The sequence below is a fragment of the Lampris incognitus genome, chromosome 4 (assembly GCF_029633865.1).
Source record: "Lampris incognitus isolate fLamInc1 chromosome 4, fLamInc1.hap2, whole genome shotgun sequence".
Lineage (NCBI taxonomy): Eukaryota > Metazoa > Chordata > Actinopteri > Lampriformes > Lampridae > Lampris > Lampris incognitus.
The window spans coordinates 6,856,340-6,876,975 of NC_079214.1; the positions used below are offsets into that span (position 1 = coordinate 6,856,340).

The 20,636-nt window shown below is 46.8% G+C and overlaps 1 protein-coding gene across 1 annotated transcript in view; it reads left to right on the forward strand.

Moving 5' to 3' along the window:
* LOC130111565 (protogenin A-like) overlaps positions 1–17,708 on the forward strand; it is a 60,319-nt gene extending 42,611 nt beyond the window's left edge. Inside the window, exons 11-19 of the mRNA XM_056278795.1 lie at positions 8,239–8,334; positions 8,449–8,635; positions 8,994–9,121; positions 12,221–12,391; positions 15,032–15,214; positions 16,096–16,219; positions 16,326–16,467; positions 17,059–17,172; positions 17,316–17,708. Coding sequence (XP_056134770.1) covers positions 8,239–8,334; positions 8,449–8,635; positions 8,994–9,121; positions 12,221–12,391; positions 15,032–15,214; positions 16,096–16,219; positions 16,326–16,467; positions 17,059–17,172; positions 17,316–17,708 — 1,538 coding nt within the window. The remainder of the gene's footprint in view (positions 1–8,238; positions 8,335–8,448; positions 8,636–8,993; positions 9,122–12,220; positions 12,392–15,031; positions 15,215–16,095; positions 16,220–16,325; positions 16,468–17,058; positions 17,173–17,315) is intronic.
* The last annotated feature ends 2,928 nt before the right edge of the window (positions 17,709–20,636 follow it).

Sequence of the window (20,636 nt, forward strand, 5' to 3'; positions counted from 1 at the left end):
GGGTCCTGACAGCAAAAGCAGGGTCAGGGCCCCTCGGCCAGGGACGGTCTGGGTCGAGGGCCACAGTTTGGTCACTCATTGATCCATTCATGACCAAACAATGACGGTGTGTCGACCACAGGACAGCCCGCTGTAATGAATTCACACACTTTCTGCATTCAGCTTGTCTGTTCTCATACGGAGGTTCGCCCTAATAATTCCAGGTTCTTACAGTCATGGAAAACCCAGAAAAGTTGGAAAATGTGAAAATTTTTCCGGCCCTGGAAAAGTTATGTAGAGATATCATTTGGGAAAAATCACAGGAATCTGACAAAAGCAACATCAAGTCTGTTAAAGATTGATTGACCAGGGGCGTCCGGGTGGCATGGTGGTCTATTCCGTTGCCTACCAACACGGGGATCACTGGTTCGAATCCCCGTGTTGCCTCCGGCTTGGTCGGGCGTCCCTACAGACACAATTGGCTGTGTCTGCAGGTGGGAAGCCGAATGTGGGGATGTGTCCTGGTCGCGGCACTAGCACCTCCTCTGGTCAGTCGGGGCGCCTGTTGGGGGGAGGGGGAACTGGGGGGAATAGCATGATCACCACACGCTACGCCCCCTGGTGAAACTCCTCACTGTCAGGTGAAGAGAAGCGGCTGGTGACTCCACATGTATTGGAGGAGGCATGTGGTAGTTTGCAGCCCTCCCCGGATCGGCAGAAGGGGTGGAGCAGTGACTGGGACGGCCCCCAGTCACTGCCCCCCCCCCAAAAAAAGATTGATTGACCAAGTAAAAATAAAAGTAAAAGCAGGTTGAACTATTGCAGCTGGCTAGCTTTAACATCAGTTAGCTAGCTAGCTTGTTGACAGTGTATATTGTTGACAGTGTATTGGACAAGTACAGTTCTAACAATCAGCGTCTTCAAATGGACGAGCAAAAGCTGCTCATAATAGAATGGCTCATATGCAGCATTTGCCATATAGCACGACTTTAACTTCATACATAGTGGTAAAACACACCTTTTCAGTGGCAACTCAAAAAAATATTTTCTTTTGGTCATGGAAATCAGTTATGGAGAAGTCACGGAGAAGTCAGGGAAAACCAAGAGTAAAAAGAGTGGACTCTGTAATTGGTTTTATCACAGAGGCCAGACAGAGAAATCCCACAGCTTGATTTAAGTGATTGTGACGATTGATCCTCTGTTCCCGATTTATCAGATTAAGCCATGTTTGGATGAATCAGCATGTAATTGTGGTACAAAGTACTTCTTCAGAATGATCTGTGTCACCCCCTCCGCCAGTCCAGCTGGGTCTTTGGCCCCGTAACACTTTGAGCTGAACAAAACTTTGACCGCCAGCCGCAAAATCTGTTGACGGCCGAGCTGATCAGTGATTAATTGGCCATGTTTTCAGTCCAGCCTGCAGGAGTTCAGCAACCCCTCCACCCCCACCACCCCGACAGCTGTTAAATGGTATTGGGCCTATAGTGGCTCTGGTGGCCTATAGGTCAGATTCATTTTGCTGTGCTGGGTGTAGGAGAAGGGAAAGCCGTCCCAGACCAGTGTTCCGGACAACTGACCATCTGTGGCCAGAGGCCGGAGGAGGTCGGCCAGGTGGTCGGCAGCTGACTTGTAAATCAGAGAGGACATTACTAGAACCAGATTAGCAAGAAAAGGAGGAGGGGTACGGGACACTTTAAACGCTACCCTAATTTCGACAAACATATTTTTTACTCGGTGGGTTGAGAGAATTTTCACACTTTTCATATGAACGATGCTTGTTTCCACTCGAGCTGTTGCCGCTGGTATTTCCCAATACCGAGAACATACAGAAATAATGGGAGATGGATATCACCTCAGCCATGGTGGATGGAAGTCAGTATGGTGACAGCGCCACACGATGCACATTTAAAACAGTGATAGACCGGTCGACTTTATATTTCTGCTATATCTCCTTATAGCTGAGCTTTTTGTACTTCTGTTTGGCAGGTTCTGCGTACAGAAGCCCGTTTGTGACAAACATTTGTTCAGGTTTATTCTGTATTCCACGCTACGTCTGAGACGTCCCGTCTGCAGCCGTCAGCACACGTCTGTTAAAGGTTCCCCCGGAGGGTTCGGGAATAGCGGCACTGTGCAGAAATACGTAAAGGCCAGAAATAGAGCCAGTCGGTGAAACGAGAGATTAGAACAACGACAGAAGTAAGTCATACGGGGTAAAGGAGCATCTGAGAGCTCTTGTTTTCACGTTTTGGAGGGAGGACAGGCGTTACCGAGGAGGAGGAGGGAGATTTATAATGTGTTTTATGACCGCTCTGAGCAATGGTGCTGGAGGAGCCCCGACATCAAAGCCTCTCATTGTGTTTGGCTTTGAGGGCCACAAAGATAGTTTATTAGCCGGGAGTCAAAGGACCCCGTCACCCCCGCCCCCCCCCCCAACACAAAGTGACCCATAGGCCCACACAATGAGGAGGTCTTGTGGATTGACTGTTTTGCAATTCCATCACCTTTCCTCAAGAATTGGCTTCAGTGGTCCCTGCAAGGACGGCCGTGAATGGCGCATCATCCGACCCCCCATGTGGAGACATCCTGCCGTAGAGAAAAGCCCCGCTGTTTATGAGGTCACACGGGGAATCTGACAAATCAGCCCGTAAGCTTTTTACTGTTCCTTGTTTTGTTTTTTTTTTGTTTTCAGAAGACAGAGTTGTATCATCACCTATCGGTTTGACTCAGGTTGCATGAGTGCGTCAACTCTCCCCTTTAAAAACCCTCATTAGGTTTGATAGCAAGTAAATCGAGAGCTTAACGGCATTTATTAAGGAATCATTTGACCCTTTAAAGCCCAATAAACTTGGAAGTAATAGCGCTGCACTGACCTCTCCGCCGAGTCCTCTCCGCTATTTAAAGCAAGGTTGTTCTTTCAGACCGAGCACACTTTGTGGTGTTGACATGTACTCACAATTTATAGCTCCCTTACCAAAAAAGGTGCTTTACTGGCGTTGCTGTCATCCAAACTGTTCTTTCGACACCATCACAAGCGACGGTACACTATTCATGTTAAGCGATTTCGGCTGTGAGTAAGATTCCCTTTTGTATTGCTCTTTTTGAGTTTTCACTTCAGAAATGGACACGAGCTAACGGCCGTGACGAGTCGACATGCTTCCGGATGAGGTCCGTGTGCAGGTGTAGAGCAGCAGGCACTGAGCCGGCCTGCTGAATTATCACTTATGACCGTCCCGCTTGATGGAGAGCATCGCTTGAAAGGAAGGAATGCCGAGGAGGCTCCTGCCGTGTGTATAAATGACACGGTGTTGAAATACTGCGACCTTTCCCCGAGCAAGTGTTTTCTTCCCAGCCGAAGAATACGGCGGCCCGGTCGGCCATAAAATACCTTTCATACCTGTTGGCACCACACTGTGTAGATTTATCTCCTCGGTCACAGTTTGTTCAGAGGACACGCCGGCTGCAACCATACTTCACGGCACAACTAGATTTGTGCCCTGGCTGTCACGTGAAAACGTCCTGTCTCATGTTGTGTTTACCTGACTGTGTGTTGTTGTGTCTTTATTTATTTAATTATTTTGATCCCCCCCCTTTCTCCCCAATTGTACCCGTCCGAGTTACCGTCCCGGTCCTTGCTCCACCCCCTCTGCCGGTCCGGGGAGGGCTGCAGACTACCACATGCCTCCTCCCATACATGTGGAGTCGCCAGCCGCTTCTTTTCACCTGACAGTGAGGAGTTTCGCCAGGGGGACGTAGCGTTTGGGAGGATCACGCTATTCCCCCCAGTCGCCCCCCCCCCCCGAACAGGCGCCCCGACCGACCAGAGGAGGCACTAGTGCAGCGACCAGGACACATACCCACAACTGGGTTCCCACCCGCAGACACGGCCAATTGTGTCTGTAGGGACGCCCGACCAAGCCGGAGGTAACACGGGGATTCGAACCAGTGATCCCCGTGTCGATAGGCAACATCCTGCCACGCTACCCGGACGCCCCCATTGTGTTTTTACATGTCTATGGTGTATGGTGTATGTCTGTATGTGTCTGTGTGTGTTTATGTGTACATGTGTCTTTGTATCTGCACATGTCTAAATGTGTTGTTATGCATGGGTGTGTGTGTGTGTGTGTGTGTGTGTGTATTTTTCTATGTATTTTAATGTATGTATATGTGTCTGTAGGTGTGTGCATGTCATGTGCCTTTATGCGTGTTTGTCTGTGTGTGGGTGTGTGGGTGGGTGTGAGTAAGTGGGGTCTGTGTATACTAGGGCGGGGGTGTTGTTGATAGATTGTGTTGAATGGGTCAGCTCAGTGTGGGAGTTGACCATTATGGCCCCTACTGAGACCCTGTTTGCCGTGGCTTGGGGGGAGGGGTCGAGGGGGGGGGGTCTTTCACAAGAAGAACAAAGGCTCAGGGGCCAACAGGATAAAGTCAGGTGACCACAAACAGCTCGGAAAAACTTCCTGTAACGCAACCTGGCCTGAATTACAGCGGCAAAGCCTTGAGAGGCATTCCTCTGGGAAGCGCCTCCTGTTTTAGATGCAACGCCGAAACCAGATTCCAGCAACCCGGGGAACAAATGACTGGAGTTATCCTTGTGTCTTTATAGTAGTACTGTGTACCTTGTGTAGTCAAAAAGATGACATGCATCGAAGGATCACTGCAGACTAATATATAGCAACTTATTTAAGGCTGCGTTTTCTGGTTTTCGATAAAAACGTTGTGTTCTTGAACGGGCCAAATACTCCGTTCATGTTGAGTAGTTTGTTGTGACTAGCCATGCAAGCACAAGTGATGGTCTGCATTCCCCAAAATCATGTGTATTTTATAAAGTTGGCGTTTATGGGTATTTTCGAATCACCAGGATTCAGCGAACTAGTTATGGGCTCAGGTTGACGGAGCCGGCGCTGTTCGGTCCGCAGGGGGAACGGAGGTTTGGTACCGAGCGTTTGTAACGGTGTCTTATGTCCTCACCTATTAAGCGGCATTTTATTTTGACTCGTTGTCGTTTCCCTGTTTTTCCACTCACTTCCTCCGCTTGACCCTCCCCCTTCGGGGAGAAGAACCCCCACCCCCACCCCCAGCACCTCCTCTTCCTCCCCCTGCAGGATTTAGCTCGCCCAGATTCCAGGTCAAAGGTTGTGGCCCAGATGTCACAGCCTTCCCCCAACTCTCCCAGCTCCTCTCCCGCATAATGGCCGGCCCATTGTGTTGTGGGTGAGGGCAGAGGGGTGTTCAGTGACTTGCCCCTCTTTAGAGGTGGACACAAACTCAATAAAACCCCCCGAGACCGTCCAGAACGTGTGGACGGACCTCCGTCCACCTCCGACAGTCTCGTGTAAAACACCTACAAAAAAAGAAAATATGTTTGAAGAGATGAAATGCTTGCTTTCTTTTTTTACATTTCTCAACAGCAGTGTTAGATCCAGTTTAAACCGCAAGCTCATCATTCTACGCCTTTGCTGTTCTCCTCCCGACTCCCTAATAGTCTATATGTCCACAGCAACAAAATTCCACGTCAAAACTGAGGTGTAATTCAGCACATTTTAGTTAAAAAAAAATCCCCAAACGAGCAAATAAATCTGCCAATTTCTTGAAACAAGATGAATGTTTACACGAAATACCAGAAATCTCTCAACCACTCAAACTGCATTGATTTGAAGATATTCAGTCTAGTCTGAAACACAACTCAAGTTTAACCGTGCAGTTACTGGACAAAACCACTGAAAGTAGTGCTCCACAAAAGCTCTTATTTCGCTTCTAAAAATGCTCTTTTTGAGGCGAGCACCAGACAACTCAAAATAAATGGATCTTGACACAGGATGGGAAGATATTTCTGCTTGTGTGGGATTTTTAAGGTGGTCAGACTCAGATAGATGGTTTGTTGTAGAGCTGTTTCATCCCATTGAGGTTCGGGGTTTGGGGAGCATCCCCGGCTCAGCTCGTCTTCCACACCCACATGACCTCGCATTCTTTCAGTTTTATCTCGGCCTGACCTGCTGGCCCTCGTTTGGCTCCTCTGAAACTCCTGAGGGCCAGGGCACCATGGAGCCCAAATCCCTCCTCCTCCTCCTCCTCCTCCTCCTCCTCCTTCTTTTCTTCTTCTTTTACCTCCTCTGGACACAACTCCACCCCTCCCCCATCCGCTCTGATTGATATCCGATCAGCAACACAAAGTGTGGTTTTGTTACGCTCGTGGTGCGACAAAGAGGACCAAATATCGTTTGGTCTTAAGTTGTGCCAAATGAAGGCGTCGCTACCTGAGCTTTTCACTTCTACAGGTGCGTCCACGGGGTTCCTGCGGTCTGCTCACCGCGTTTAAAATATTGCGTTGAACTGAACTGAACTGTTCTGGGAGGCGCTGACTCATAGTTTTAGCTAATCCCTCGCCAAACACATGTCACTTTTCATGAATATGTGTGTGTATTTTGCCTATGTATGGTAGTATGTGTGTATGTAGTTATGTTTGTATTGATAGGCAAGTGCAGTTGTAAGAGATGATGTGTATTTATGTGTATTTTATAAAGCAGGCACTACTGACTGCGAGACAAATTTCCTGCGGGACAATAAAGTCCATCTTATCTTATCTTATCTTATCTTATCTTATCTTATCTTATCTAATAAAGTTCTAAGTTTTTAACGACAGTTTTGCAGCTTTTGAATTGAACTTATTGGATCATTTGATATTTGCTCACATAAGCATGGGATCATTAGGGTCACTTCTGATGACGGACAGCGATGTCCTTCCCAGGGAGTATTGTCCTTGGATTTAACCCCCAGGGGCTACTCAGGCTGAATAAAATTGGCAACTGGCCATTGGCCAGCAGTCCTGGTTGGGTCAGGGGGAAAAGGACGACTTTGAATAGCCTCAGAAAACAGGCTGACAGGGTGATGGATAGTGCTCGACCTCCATATAGTGTATTCTGCTCTACTCTGAGCGGTCAGAAACTGACCAGTTTCTGGCGCCAAGCATCTGTCGCAGTGACCTCTCTTTTTCCCCAATGCACACGATCAGGCAGGAGGGATTAACAGCCACCAACCACATGGTTGAGCCACCACCATCACACTGTACCTGTCTTATGTATTAAAGAAATAGCTTGGATTTGATGAATGAAGTCTGTCTCCAGCGCTCATGTAGTCCATAGGTAGGTTTGATTTTCAAAGTCATCCATCCTTTTCTTCATGCTGGACATGCAGCTCCAGCTTGTCATCTACAGTTCAATGTGATTAATGGAGGAAAAAAATCGACATTCCTCGTTCAGTATAAAAAGATAAACTCCATGGTTCAGACAAAGCTAACGTGATGCTACAGCAGCCTATTGTACGGAATGGTCCTTTTATAAATCTACTTTTTTTTTTAATAGTGTTTGCTTTGCTGTGTCATGGTGGAGTGACTCTTGCCGGTAATTTCTTGTAGGCTGTGTTAAGTAATGCGATAGGAAAAAGACCAAATCCAATCATCTCATCTCATCTCACCATCAGCCACTTCTCCGGGTTCGGGTCGCAGTGGCAGTAAGCTAAGTAGGGCACTCCAGGCATCCCTCTCCCCAGCAACGCCCTCCAGCTCCTCCTGGGGGATCCCAAGGCGTTCCCAGGCCAGATTGGACATGTAGTCCCTCCAGCGAGTTCTGGGTCTACCCCGGGGTCTCCTCCCAGTTGGACGTGCCCGGAAAACCTCCAAAGGAAGGTGCCCAGGAGGCATCCTAATCAGATGCCCAAACCACCTCAACTGGCTCCTTTTGACGCAAAGGAGCAGCAGCTCTACTCCGAGCTCCCTCCAGATGTCTGAGCTCCTCACCCTATCTCTAAGACTGAGCCCAGACACCCTACGGAGGAAACTCATTTCAGCCGCTTGTATCCGCGATCTCACCCTTTCGGTCACTACCCAAAGCTCATGACCATAGGGGAGGGTTGGAACAAAGATTGACTGGTAAACTGAGAGCTTCGCCTTCTGGCTCAGCTCCCTCTTCCCCACAACGGTCCAGTACAACATCCCCATTACTGCTGATGCTGCACCAATCCACCTGTCAATCTCTGTCAACCTCCCAAAACCGATCATAAAAAAAAATATACATTTTTGAAAATGACCACTTGAGTATGGAGTTGAAATTGTCTTCAAAAAATCCAAAACTGTTCCTTAAAGGCGCAGTTAGATGCAATGCAGCACGTTAGTCGACTACAGTTAAGTCTGCATTGTCTCAACAGGGAATTTTATCAATTTTCTAAATTGAATATTAATGAAATTCTCTCTTTTCCTGCAAATAGACCCAAGGAAGAAGTACCATGTGAAGCTCCTCGCGTACAACTTCATGGGAGATGGTTATCAAGCGGACCAGACCATCAGCACCCCTGGATGTGTCTGTAGGTCCTCAGAAATACTTGAAATGTATAAAAGCAGCCATACCGGCAGCGGTATTTGTGTCTGAGACATCGCGTCACGGTTATCTGAAGCATTGGTTCTCACTGTTTTCTCAGCCGTCAGAGATCGTCTGGTGCCTCCTCCTCCTCCTCCTCACCACGTGTCCGCCAAGACCAACAGTTCGACCGCTGTGTTCCTCCATTGGGGTCGGCCGGCCTTCACCTCCAGCCACACTGTCAACTACACCATCCGCTCTAACCCGGTGGGCCTGCAAAACGCCTCTCTGGTCCTCTACCTGCAGACGTGAGTGCTCACATACCTCTGCATATTGCTCGTTTGACCTCTAAACTTCAGGGACGAAGAATTCTTCTTTTTGCTTGTGATGTAGGGAAGGGAATCGGTTTTATGAAGATGCTCGTAAGTTTGTGTGTCACGTGGACTCGGTATGTGTTAGGGAAACTGATATAACTCCTCGCTTTGACTGCTGTGTCGGTAAAGCTTAGAAATGTTGAAAGTCTAGCAGCCAAAAAACAACTTCAACCAGTTCACCTAGGCTGTTTCCACTTACTCTTACAGCTTTCAGTGACATTTCAGCGTGCTTCTATAGCGCCATCTGCTGGACCTTTCCATGTTTAGTTTTTTTCATTATTTTCCTCTGCAGCACTGAACAGAGCTTCCTGGTTCGAGACCTCGAGCCCAACACCAGGTATGAGTTCGCCGTCCGCCTCCATATTGACCAGCTGTCCAGCCCCTGGAGCCCCGTCATCTACCAGACTACGTTACCTGAAGGTGAGTGTTGACAGCATCCAACCGTGAAAACATGTTCATAGTATGCATTGTAAATCAAATGTCTTTTGACATTTCACCCAAGAAAACTATTTCATACCCACATTTGTATGATGATATTTTGGTTTAAAAGATACCTGCATTTTATCTGTTTATAGTTCGTATATCATTTTCATATTATTTACATTGATGCTTTTATCCAAAGTGACCTACAAGAGAGTCAGCAATTAGCAGATGAATTCAAGTTCTACCAACAGGAATTATAGAGCACTACAAAGTACTTATAGCATAATACAATATGAAGAATTAGTACTGGTACATTAGTTCAACTGTAATCATATCACGGTAGTACTATTTGAAGTAAAGTGGAATAAAATGAAGAGAGAGGTGGTGAAGGCAGAGGAAAAGGCATGCTATGGTGAGTTGTATGAGAAGTTGAACACTAAGGAAGGAGAAAAGGACTTGTACCGATCGGCTAGACAGAGGGGCCGAGCTGGGAAGGATGTGCTGCAGGTTAGGATGATGAAGGTTAGAGATGGAAATGTGCTGACAAGCGAGGAGAGTGTGCTGAGAAGGTGGAAGGAGTACTTTGATGGCTGATGAGTGAAGAAAATGAGAGAGAGAGAAGGTGGATGATGTGGGGATAGTGAATCAGGAAGTGCAGTGGATTAGCAAGGAGGAAGTGAGTGAGGGCAGCTATGAAGAGGATGAAGAGTGGAAAGGCAGTTGGTCCTGAGGCATGTGGAGGCATGGAGGTGTTTAGGAGAGATGGCCGTAGGGTTTTTAACTAGATGGTTTAACACCATTTTAGAAACTGAGAGGATGCCTGAGGAGTGGAGAAGAAGCATACTGGTACCGATTTTCAAGAATAAGGGTGATGTGCAGAACTGCAGCAACTACAGAGGTATAAAGTTGATCAGCCACAGCATGAAGATATGGGAAAGAGTAATAGAAGCTAGGTTAAGAGGAGAGGTGATGATCAGCAGCAGCAGTATGGTTTCATGCCAGGAAAGAGCAGCACAGATGTGATGTTTGCTTAGAGAATGTTGATGGAGAAGTATAGAGAAGGCCAGAAGGAGTTACTACACTGTGTCTTTGTAGATTTGGAGAAAGCATACGACAGAGAGGAGATGTGGTATTATATGAAGAAGTCGGAAGTGGCAGAGAAGTATGTAGGAGTGGTGCAGGATATGTATGAGGGCAGTGTGACAGTGGTGAGGTGTGCAGTTGGAATGACAGATGGGTTCAAGGTGGAGGTGGGATCACATCAAGGATCGGCTCTGAGCCCTTTCTTGTTTGCAGTGGTGATGGACAGGTTGACGGACAAGATCAGGCAGGAGTCTTTGTGGACGATGATGTTTGCAGATGACATTGTGATCTGTAGTGAGAGTAGGGTGCAGGTGGCAGGAGAGCCTGGAGAGGTGGAGGTATGCACTGGAGAGAAGAGCAATGAAAGTCAGTAGGAGCAAGACAGAATACCTATGCATGAATGAGAGGGAGGACAGTGGAATGGTGAGGATGCAAGGAGTGGAGGTGATGACGGTGGATAAGTTTGAATACTTGAGGTTAACTGTTCAAAGTTACGGGGAGTGCAGAAGAGAATGCAGACAGGGTGGAGTGGGTGGAGCAGAGTAAAATCTAATTGGAAGTATGTTCCCATTCATATTTATTTTTGTGCGAGTACAATGAGCAGTGAAACGCGTTATTTTGGTAAACGGCAAAGTTGTGCAACAAGAAGAAGAAATAGAAACAACACAGTTAGATATATGTATACAAATATACAAGTGTGCACATGAAATACAATGTGCAGAAGTCTGTATGGAGGAAGGTGACAGTGGCCAAGTGTCAGTGGTTACAGTTCTTAGTATGTATACATAGTAAACATGGTGGAAGTTATTTATGTTATCGGTGTTCTTTGGTGGGCGGCACGGTGGTGCAGTGGTTAGGGCGGTCGCCTCACAACAAAAAGGTCCTGGTTTGAGCCCCAGGGTAGTCCAACTATGGGGGGTCGTCCTCTGTATGGAGTGTGCATATTGTCCCCGTGTCTGTGTGGGTTTCCTCCGGGTGCTCCGGTTTCCTCCCACAGTCCAAAGACATGTAGGTCCGGTGAATCGGCCGTACTAAATTGTCCCTAGGTGTGAATGTGTGTGATGGCCTGGCGGCCTGCCCAGGGTGTCTTCCCGCCCGCCGCCCAATGACTGCTGGGATAGGCTCCAGCATCCCGCGACCCTGAGAGCAGGATAAGCGGTTTGGATAATGGATGGATGGATGGATGGATGTTCTTTGGTGTTTAGTGCCCTCATGGCCTGGGGAAGGAAGCTCCATCTGAGCCTTGTGACTGTGGAGGCATCTGCCTGACCGCAGCGGCTGAGACAGTCTGTTATTTGTCCCTTATAGTGTAAGCGTGTTTTAAGGCAGTGAATATGAAACTCAAAGTGTCAGTAATGTTACCACAAAACAGGCAAATAATGCCATTAAAGCATAAAAATGGCAAGTGAACATGGAAAAGGTGCTCAGTGTTTGAATCAGTAGTAATAATGTTTTTAAATACACGCAGCTGCAGTAGTAACAGCAAATTCATGTTCACTGTGTCACAAGAGGACGTTTTGGGAGGAAGGTAGACTTGGAAAGAAAGGTTTTTAGATGTTGTGATAAGTGAGTCAGTGATCAGCCTGCAACGGAGACCAGGACCCGGCCGCTGTGTCGGTGGGGACGTGGTCAGCTCGGCGGTGCAACATCCTGATGACTCCTTGTTTGTGCTCCAGTGGACGATGAGAGTCAGCCCTTAAGTAGTGATAAGTGTGGTAAAGATCAAGTCAGTCAGTCAGTCGCCGTCAGTTGAGACTGAAGAGGTCAGTTAGATGATGATGAAACATTCCTGTCAGTAAACGTTGTGTCCAGATGAACTGATTCAACGTCCTGTGGTTTCCTTACCTGGATTACTGAGTGTACATAAAGACATGGGGGTTTAATCATTAGTCCCCACCCCCCACAAGACCCTCTGAATCTAAAAACGCTCCCTCTTCTTCTTCTGTGGTTGTGTTTATTGCACCTATCATCGTTAATCATGGTCTTCGTCTCCACCTCAATCCCGGACCCCAGCACCCATGCTGCCTCCGTCCAACGTCAAAGTGACTCTCATCGAGGAGGACACAGCGCTCGTGTCGTGGAAGCTCCCGGACGAGCCCAACGCCGCCGTGACGCATTACACCATCCTGTACGCCTCCAGACAGGCCTGGGTCACCGGCGAATGGCAAGTGCTGCAAAGAGAAGGTAAGAGGGAGGAGGGAGGAGGGAGAGAGAGAGAGAGAGAGAGAGAGAGAGAGAGAGAGAGAGAGAGAGAGAGAGAGAGAGAGAGGAGAGAGAGAGAGAGAGAGAGAGAGAGAGAGAGAGAGAGAGAGAGAGAGAGAGAGGGAGAGAGAGAGAGAGAGAGAGAGAGAGAGAGAGACGAGAGAGAGAGAGAGAGAGGAGGAGAGGGAGGAGAGAGAGAGAGAGAGAGAGAGAGAGGGAGAGGGAGAGAGGGAGAGAGGGAGAGGGAGAGAGAGAGAGGGAGGGAGGGAGAGAGAGAGAGAGAGAGGGAGAGGGAGAGAGGGAGAGAGGAGAGGAGAGAGAGAGAGGGAGGGAGAGAGAGAGAGAGAGAGGGAGAGAGAGAGAGAGAGAGAGAGAGAGAGAGAATGGAGGTGCATAGAAAAGGAGCTGTGTGTCATTCTGCCCTGTAGGGGGGCGCCAGGCCTGCAAAGCTTCCCTCTGTCCAACACAAATCCGTAACTCGTTTCCTCCTTTGTGTGTTTTCCTGTCATCCTTTGCTCTGACTGTCGAGAGATAAAACTTGACACACCAGATTAGATCTGTCAACACAGATTGCCTCTCTGACCTTAAGACTTTACTGTTTATGGCAGATGCCATGTTTTCATTTTGTTAGAATAGAATTCTGTTACTCTCAAAACAAAATCAAGCCAAATGTCTTTATTTCGAACGTGCAAACTAAAAGAAAAAATGACTAAGCATAAAAAAAAAAATGATAAAAATAAAACCGGAAGAATTCAACATGAAGAATTCTCAATAGAGAATCTAACAAATATTTTTATGTTCAAAAAGGAGCAGTAGGGAGTTACTACTGATCATTTCCTGCCCCCTCTCTAATGTTCAGTGGGATAAACCTAAATAACAAACTTGGTTTTTCCCACATCAGAGTGTCATTCTCAATATCTATCTCACAATGACTCAATTAAATAAACAATAAAAGCCACAACAACAACAAAACAAACCCAATAACAATGATTCCCAAAAAACAACAATAACAGCATCCACCATGGGTGTCACGGCCATGAGAGGAGCAAAACCTCCTCCTCATCCTTGCACCTCCTTTTGAATTGATTTAAACGTGTGCTTTCCTTGAGTTCCTCATCTAGGCCAGTCCACAGACTTACCCCACAATCTGAAATACACATACATACTTTTGCGAGTGGTACGAACACAGTGTTCTTTAAAAATTCACTTTTCCTTTTAAATTGTACACCCCACCCACCCCCCCGCCCCTCTCTATGTGAGAACAGTTGTTGTATGTTGGCAGGAAGTAGATTAGATCTTGCTCTGTACAACATGTGTGCAGTCTGAAATTCTACCAGGTCCATGAACGTCATACCCTGTGAATTTAAAAACAGTTTGTTGGGGTGTTCGCGGTATCCGACATTGTTTACTATCCTTGTTACTCTTTTTTGTAGTGCACATAACGATTGCGGGTTGCTGTTGTAGGTGTTCCCCCGTACCTCCACACCGTAATTCACATAGGGCAATACAAGGGAACAGTAGAGAATGTACAATATTTTATGGTCCAGAATGTGCCTCGCCTCCCCCAGAGCTCCAGTGCTGCCTGACGTTTTTGTTCTCACAAATCTTATATGAGGTTATATGAGGTTATGTCTGGTCATATGAGGTTATATCAGGTCATATGAGGTTATATCAGGTCATATCAGGTTATATGAGGTTATGTCTGGTCATATGAGGTTATATCAGGTTATATCAGGTATATCAGGTTATATGAGGTTTCCAGCAGATTTTATGGTCAAGTGTCACACCCAGAAATTTAGTTTCACTATCTCCGGCTTGGTCGGGCGTCCCTACAGACACAATCGGCCGTGTCTGCAGGTGGGAAGCCAGATGTGGGTATGTGTCCTGGTCGCTGCACTAGCGCCTCCTCTGGTCGGGCGGGGCGCCTGTTTGGGGTGAGGGGGAACTGGGGGGAATAGCGTGATCCTCCCACCCGCTACGTCCCCCTGGTGAAACTCCTCACTGTCAGGTGAAAAGAAGCGGCTGGTGACTCCACATGTATGGGAGGAGGCATGTGGTAGTCTGCAGCCCTCCCCGGGTCGGCAGAGGGGTGGAGCAGAGACCGGGACGGCTCGGAAGAATGGGGTAATTGGCCGGATAGAAAAAATAAGATTTTTTCCATATACTCTTTCAATGTTAATATGGTTGATCATTACTTCTACTTGTTACTTCCTTAACCTTTACAAATGTCCACATCATCAAAACACACGTGCTTTCTTCATTTGGTAACTTTACAAGTGAAAAACAAGCCACTGAAGTTGTGTTGCGAGACTCCTTACCTCAGGCGTGGTTGAATGTCTTCCACAACAGCCCCCTGTCATTCTTCATTTCATTCATCCTTGTTTGAAAATAGATTTTCTTTTTTGTTCTACTCAGCTCCGAAGTTGTAAATGTGAGTTCGCCAAACACGCTTGGGTCTAATTCAACCAATCCTAAAATCCGTTCACCCGGATCTTCTTCTCCAGTGAGCTGTTGTGCGTATAATTCAACACACCACAGTTGTGACTGATTGTTTGTGGAGGTCAGAAGCTGACAGGGAAGCCTTCACTATGCTGCCAGCCTGACTGTGGATCTGAATGACAGGGAGTATGACCATGGCGCTCCTGGAGAAGCTGCAGCCGGGCCAGGTATACCTGGTCAAGGTCTCGGCATCCAACCAGATGGGCGACGGGCCCTTTTCTCCTACGGTGGAGTTGGCGGTGCAAACGGACGGTTTATCCCCCGGCCATGTTCCCAGGCGGTCCCACGGCTCCCCGCACGCCACCGGTCAGTCCTGATTTCTCTCTCTTGGCCTCTTTTTCACCTCTTTTTCATCTGTTTACTGCTTTTAATTCCACATGTTTTAATAAGGGGGGCAAGATATTGAAATCGTTGCCGATAACCAATCATTTCCATGGTCCTTTCAGCCAAGGTCGATATTCACTTCATTACAATCCCACCGTGTCTTACTTTCCGTCAGTGTAATTTATCTATTATTCTGTTGTTTCACTGCCTTATCCCTACCCGTCCTGATTTATTGCTAACACTGTTTCCAGGTGTCTAAATTCACTGAAGGAGGTGAACACAAAAGACTGTTAACATCACATTTCTTTTGAGAGAACATTTTCAGACGTCTTTGTTCCTACCTTTGCTTTACGACTTGATCCTTCGTGCTTCACTGTAAAAATGCGACGATGCCTCACTGAAAACTGTTTGTTGTGAATCTGCCCCTTCAATCATCCTTAAAAGTTTCTAAAAATTTACATAAAGCTAGGTATTAACTATACATGCTGTATACATACATGTTAATTGTCACATTGAAACAGAAATGGCACACACTGCAGAAATTCCTATGTAGGCTGTAGCGCCACCTGTCTGTCCATTAACGCCTTGTCGTCGATGTCAGCAATTAATCGATGTGTTATCATACCAGTGTAACATATCGGGTGTAATTCTGATGTCTGTCCCTATACCAGTAATGCGTTTTTGAGAAATGAATGGCTGATACTGATGAGATGACTGGTATACCATGCATCCCTGGAGAGTTATCGGACATTCACGTCATCATGCCACAACATTTCTTGTGTGCAAGCACTAAAGACAGCAGCAGTGTGATGATTAAAGAAAAGTTGGGTGTATCTTGATAAGTTGGACTTAATGCTTTTCAGTCTTTTCTGACGGTTTCTACCACCTGGACCAGCGGTCCATGACGGGGATCATCGTGGGCGTATTCATCGCGCTCATCTGCATCATCATCTGCGCTTTCATCATCATCTGTAGAGGCAAGAACAAGTACGTATCTGAAGATTGTGTAACGTAAAGCAACACACGCAACAGTCGGGCAGCAGTAGTTTCTCCTAATCTGAGTTCAATATTGTCTTGTCTTTGGCGATGACAGGAAACTGTCAGCCGTTAAGCTGCACCGGCAGAGAGCAGGAACGTCTCCCGCCGCCGCAGCTCGTCTGGGGTCGGACGGACCAGCGGAGAACGCCGACATAATGGTTCCCATGATGAGCGAGGAACACTTTTTAGATGCCAAGGTACCGAACCTGAGAAGCTGTCATTGTAATGTATCTTCAAGAATCAGTTTTATTGGCCCATTATGTTGACATTATGAGGAACTTGACCTGGTACGTTGCTCCCAGGTAAACATAAATACATTTATACAGGTAGATACTAAATGCAATAATTATATATAATAACACAACGATAAAAAATAAAGACATAAAAAATGAAGATGAGATTAAAAGAGAAGGATATGGTATAAGGATGTGGCCAATCCACGTATGAACAATATTGAAGGTGTATTATAATAGAGATGTGCAGATGTGAAGAGGATGGGAAACAGTGGTAAATAATAGGTAATATATAATAGTACCCATTTTCTGTACTAAAGAATCGGACATAAACCTGTTATATAGCTGCACAAATAGTCGTTGCACTCAGTAAGTGCAAGGGTGCAATGCAACGAAAGTGACTATGGCGAGATGAGAGACAATAATGACAGCAGAAAGCTCATCAGTGGTCAAAATGTAATCCTAATCCTAAATTTAACCATTATCCTTTTATTGTTTCATATTAGTCAAAAAAAGGGAATTTGACCCTGCATGTTATACTTTTTTCATCTCTAGGGTGGAACCAGTCTCATTATCAATAGTCTTGGACCTGTTTGCCCAAATCCTGAGAAGAAGAAAAAATGGTTTGAGTTCAGCGGTGAGGAGAAGAAGAAGGCTAAGATGGTGCAGGTGAGGATGAGGGTGATTGACATGCATCAGACAAGGAGGTCAACATTTCTGTTTACCTGGTTCGCTGGAAGTGTGATATCAAGCTAGTAGTACAGTCCGTGTGACAATAAAAGCATCTGCTAAATGAGTGAACTCTGGCCCAGGTGCAGAGGAAGAGACACGGGGTCGGCTCCTACCAGCCAGGGAGCACGGTGCTGTGTTATGAAGAGGAGGTGTCCATGTCCGCAGACCGGCCCGTCACCCTGCAGGTTCTCCTTGGGACCCCCAGCGACACGGAGGGCTCGTCCAACAGCGAGGGCAGCCACGAGACGGGCGACTCGGGCCGCTACTCTCACGACGAGACAGAGGTGACCAACCTGGCCTCCAGCCCCGACAGTCGCCCTCCTTCTGTGGGAGCGGAGGAGGAGGGCAGCGAGTTGGACCACAGCCCCTCTGAGGAGAGCAGCGAGGAGACGGACAAACTGAAGGAGCTCCAGGAGGATCGACACCACAGTGATGAAGCTCAGAACAGCTACCGGTCTGCACTTTCTCTCTAAGTGTGTGTTTGTATGTGTGTGTGTGTGTGTGTGTGTGTGCGTGTGAGAGAGAGAGATGGAGAGAGTGAGAGAGAGGAGGAGAAGAAGGAGACACAGAGCTTCCATACTGCCTTTGTGATGTCGTTCAAACAGATGTTGAACAGGAGGCGCTGGATGTATACAGAGGCTCCTAGGTTCTCCTTTTCCACTCTTCTTTCAGTGAATGTGTTTTTTTTTTGTACTTTTCGTTTGTTTTTTTTTTATTTCCTTACTTTTGTGTTACTTCTTGAAAGAAAAATCTCACCCACCATGAATGTTTCCAAAGATTGTCAGAAATGTGAAAAGAGACTGTTACATTTCTGACCTTATTTAAGAGAGTTTGTCACTGGAGCAAAAGCAGAGATTGAGTCCTTTTGCTGATGATCTACCTGTTTACCTCACGGAAAACATCTGCTAGAGAACTGAATTACTACTTATCCCTGCGTTATGTGACGGCCGCATAACATTTGATACTTCGTGATGGCTTTTTCCTGGCGGCCTCAAGTCAGGAATCGGCCTCGATTGTTTTTGTCTTTCTTCTTCTGTTGTTTGAATGATTGGACTGCAAGGGCGCTACTGTTTTCACCTCCAGCCATTAAACTGTCTTCTCTCTCCGCTTGTTGCACGGATTGAGAAACATTCAGTGTTTGCTCCTTCTCAGACGTTTCTGAGGTTCCAGTTCTGAGCCAGTATTAGTGACGATTGTTCTTCTTATTTCACCCGTTAGAGACAAATGGGAGAAACTATGAATGTTAACTTTTGTTGTTCAATTTGAATGTGCAGCCGCCCTTGCATTTCCTGTTTTTATACTACCTCGTTTATCAAGCTATTTTATTGTTGTTTTTTTCTAAACTCAGGGAACAAGGTTTAGTACATTTGACATGTCATGTAATGCTACATGGAAAACTGACAGGGTATCTTCTTAGTGCTGAACTGTCCTAGTGCATAAATGCCTAATAGATCTGTTATGAATGTATCTCTGACAATGTTGAGCCAGGTGTTGAAACGCTCGTGCTGCCCACTATGCAGCTGAAAACCAAAACCTTTTCTATTGTTTGATTTCTAAGCGGGACGCCGTCTGCGGTCAGACAGGCTGCGTCCTGTTAGTCGACCTCTTCTGTCCAAAATCCACAGCAAGAGTGCGTACCAAAAGTGCTTGTGTTGACACGTCGCATCAGCAGAACCTTAAGCTTTCTTAATTGGCCTTAATGCCGAACGACTCCCTCGGGCGTTATAAACCAAAGTGGAATCTTGCCGAGGGAGGGCGTCCGCATGAGGATGCAAGACTTAATGAAGAATGATTGATGAAAAAAGGAGCAGAAGTGTTTAATCAGTGATGAAAGTGAAGATTTTGAATGAACAGCGCAAAAACCCTTTTATTTCGAAAGAATCTCTATTTTTGTTGGAAGATACGTAGTACCGAGTACACGATGTAGTTACTCTTGTTCCGAGTAGTGGATGCTTTGCTGTAGAGTAGATAAAGAGTAGCACTTGACTGCCGAGTAGTTTATTTCATCATCAGCCAATATGCAGCAGCGACTGATGCTAATAGCCAAAGAACACGGCAGGGTTGCACCATTCCTTGGTAAAACTTTGCTATAAGTTCGTGTGTAAGTGCTTACTAAGTTCTGAGTGTTAATTTGTCATTTATAAAGGGGGGATTTCATCATTCGGGTTGCACCTTTGACATGTAAGGAGTGTGGTAGACGGTGACGCCTTGGTAATTTGTGAATGTGTTGTTAGACGTCACAGCAGCCAGCCAATCAGAAACCGTTCGTTCGCACATGTAAATCTGGAGCCGCTCGCCTGCCTCACGATACGATGTTGGATAGATATGTCCACGTATCATACATGTTTCCCAAGTACAGGTCCAACCGCTCCGAGCCAGCCGTTGTTATTTGCTTAAGTTAAGTTAGGACTATTCGTGTCATTAGAGTTGTTTTCTAGGTGGTTAACGCAGTCGCCTCACAGCAAGAAGGTCCTGGGTTCGAGCCCCGGGGTAGTCCAACCTCGGGAGTCGTCCCGGGTCATCCTCTGTGTAGAGTTTGCATGTAGATCAGGTGAATCGGCTGTACTAAATTGTCCCTAGGTGTGAATGTGTGTAGGCCCTGTGTGAGGGCCTGGCAGCCTGTCCAGGGTGTCTCCCTGGACAGGCTGGGACAGGCTGGGATAGGCTCCAGCATCCCCGCGACCCTGAGAGCAGGATAAGCGGTTCAGATAATGGATGGATGGATAATGGATGGGTGGGTGGATGGATGGAGTTGTTCCCATAAGACATCACAGTTGTCAGTTGGCTCGCATTAACTCCAACCCCTACGCCTCCAACCAGTAGAGGTGGTGTAACCCGTTTGTATTTAACAGTTTAAGTTATGATTTAGTAAATACTTACACGACGGCTAGATTTAGTAAGGACTTACACACAACTGTAGCCCCCCGTGTGACCCCATCTCTTGTAGTTACTCTGGAATGGGGTCACATAAGCTTAGCATAGACGGACACGAGGAATCAAGCAAAAGAGCACAGCAACTGCTGCAGTCAGCTGTTGTATAGCTGAAGGTGTACTCTGCGGTCCTGCCGGTGGGGTAAAGTGTGTAGCTGGAGTGAAATAGATGTCAAAGTCACCTATTTCGACAGCCTGTGCTGTTGTTTTTGTGTTTGAAGGTGGTGCTGTTACCGTAATGTACAACGAAGAAGTGCATCAGCCCGCAGAGAACTTTGGGACAGTGATGACGGTATCTTCAGAGCTGCGGTAGCTGACTGAGACCAGGTCATTCGCTCTGTTATTCCTCTTCAAGTTATTCGTCATGTCCGTCTAGGGTAAGCTCATGTGACTGCCATGTGGGAGTAGCGGTTTGTGGGTAGATAGGGTCGCGTACGGGGCCTAGTGCAACTGGTGCAACCGACGCCGGC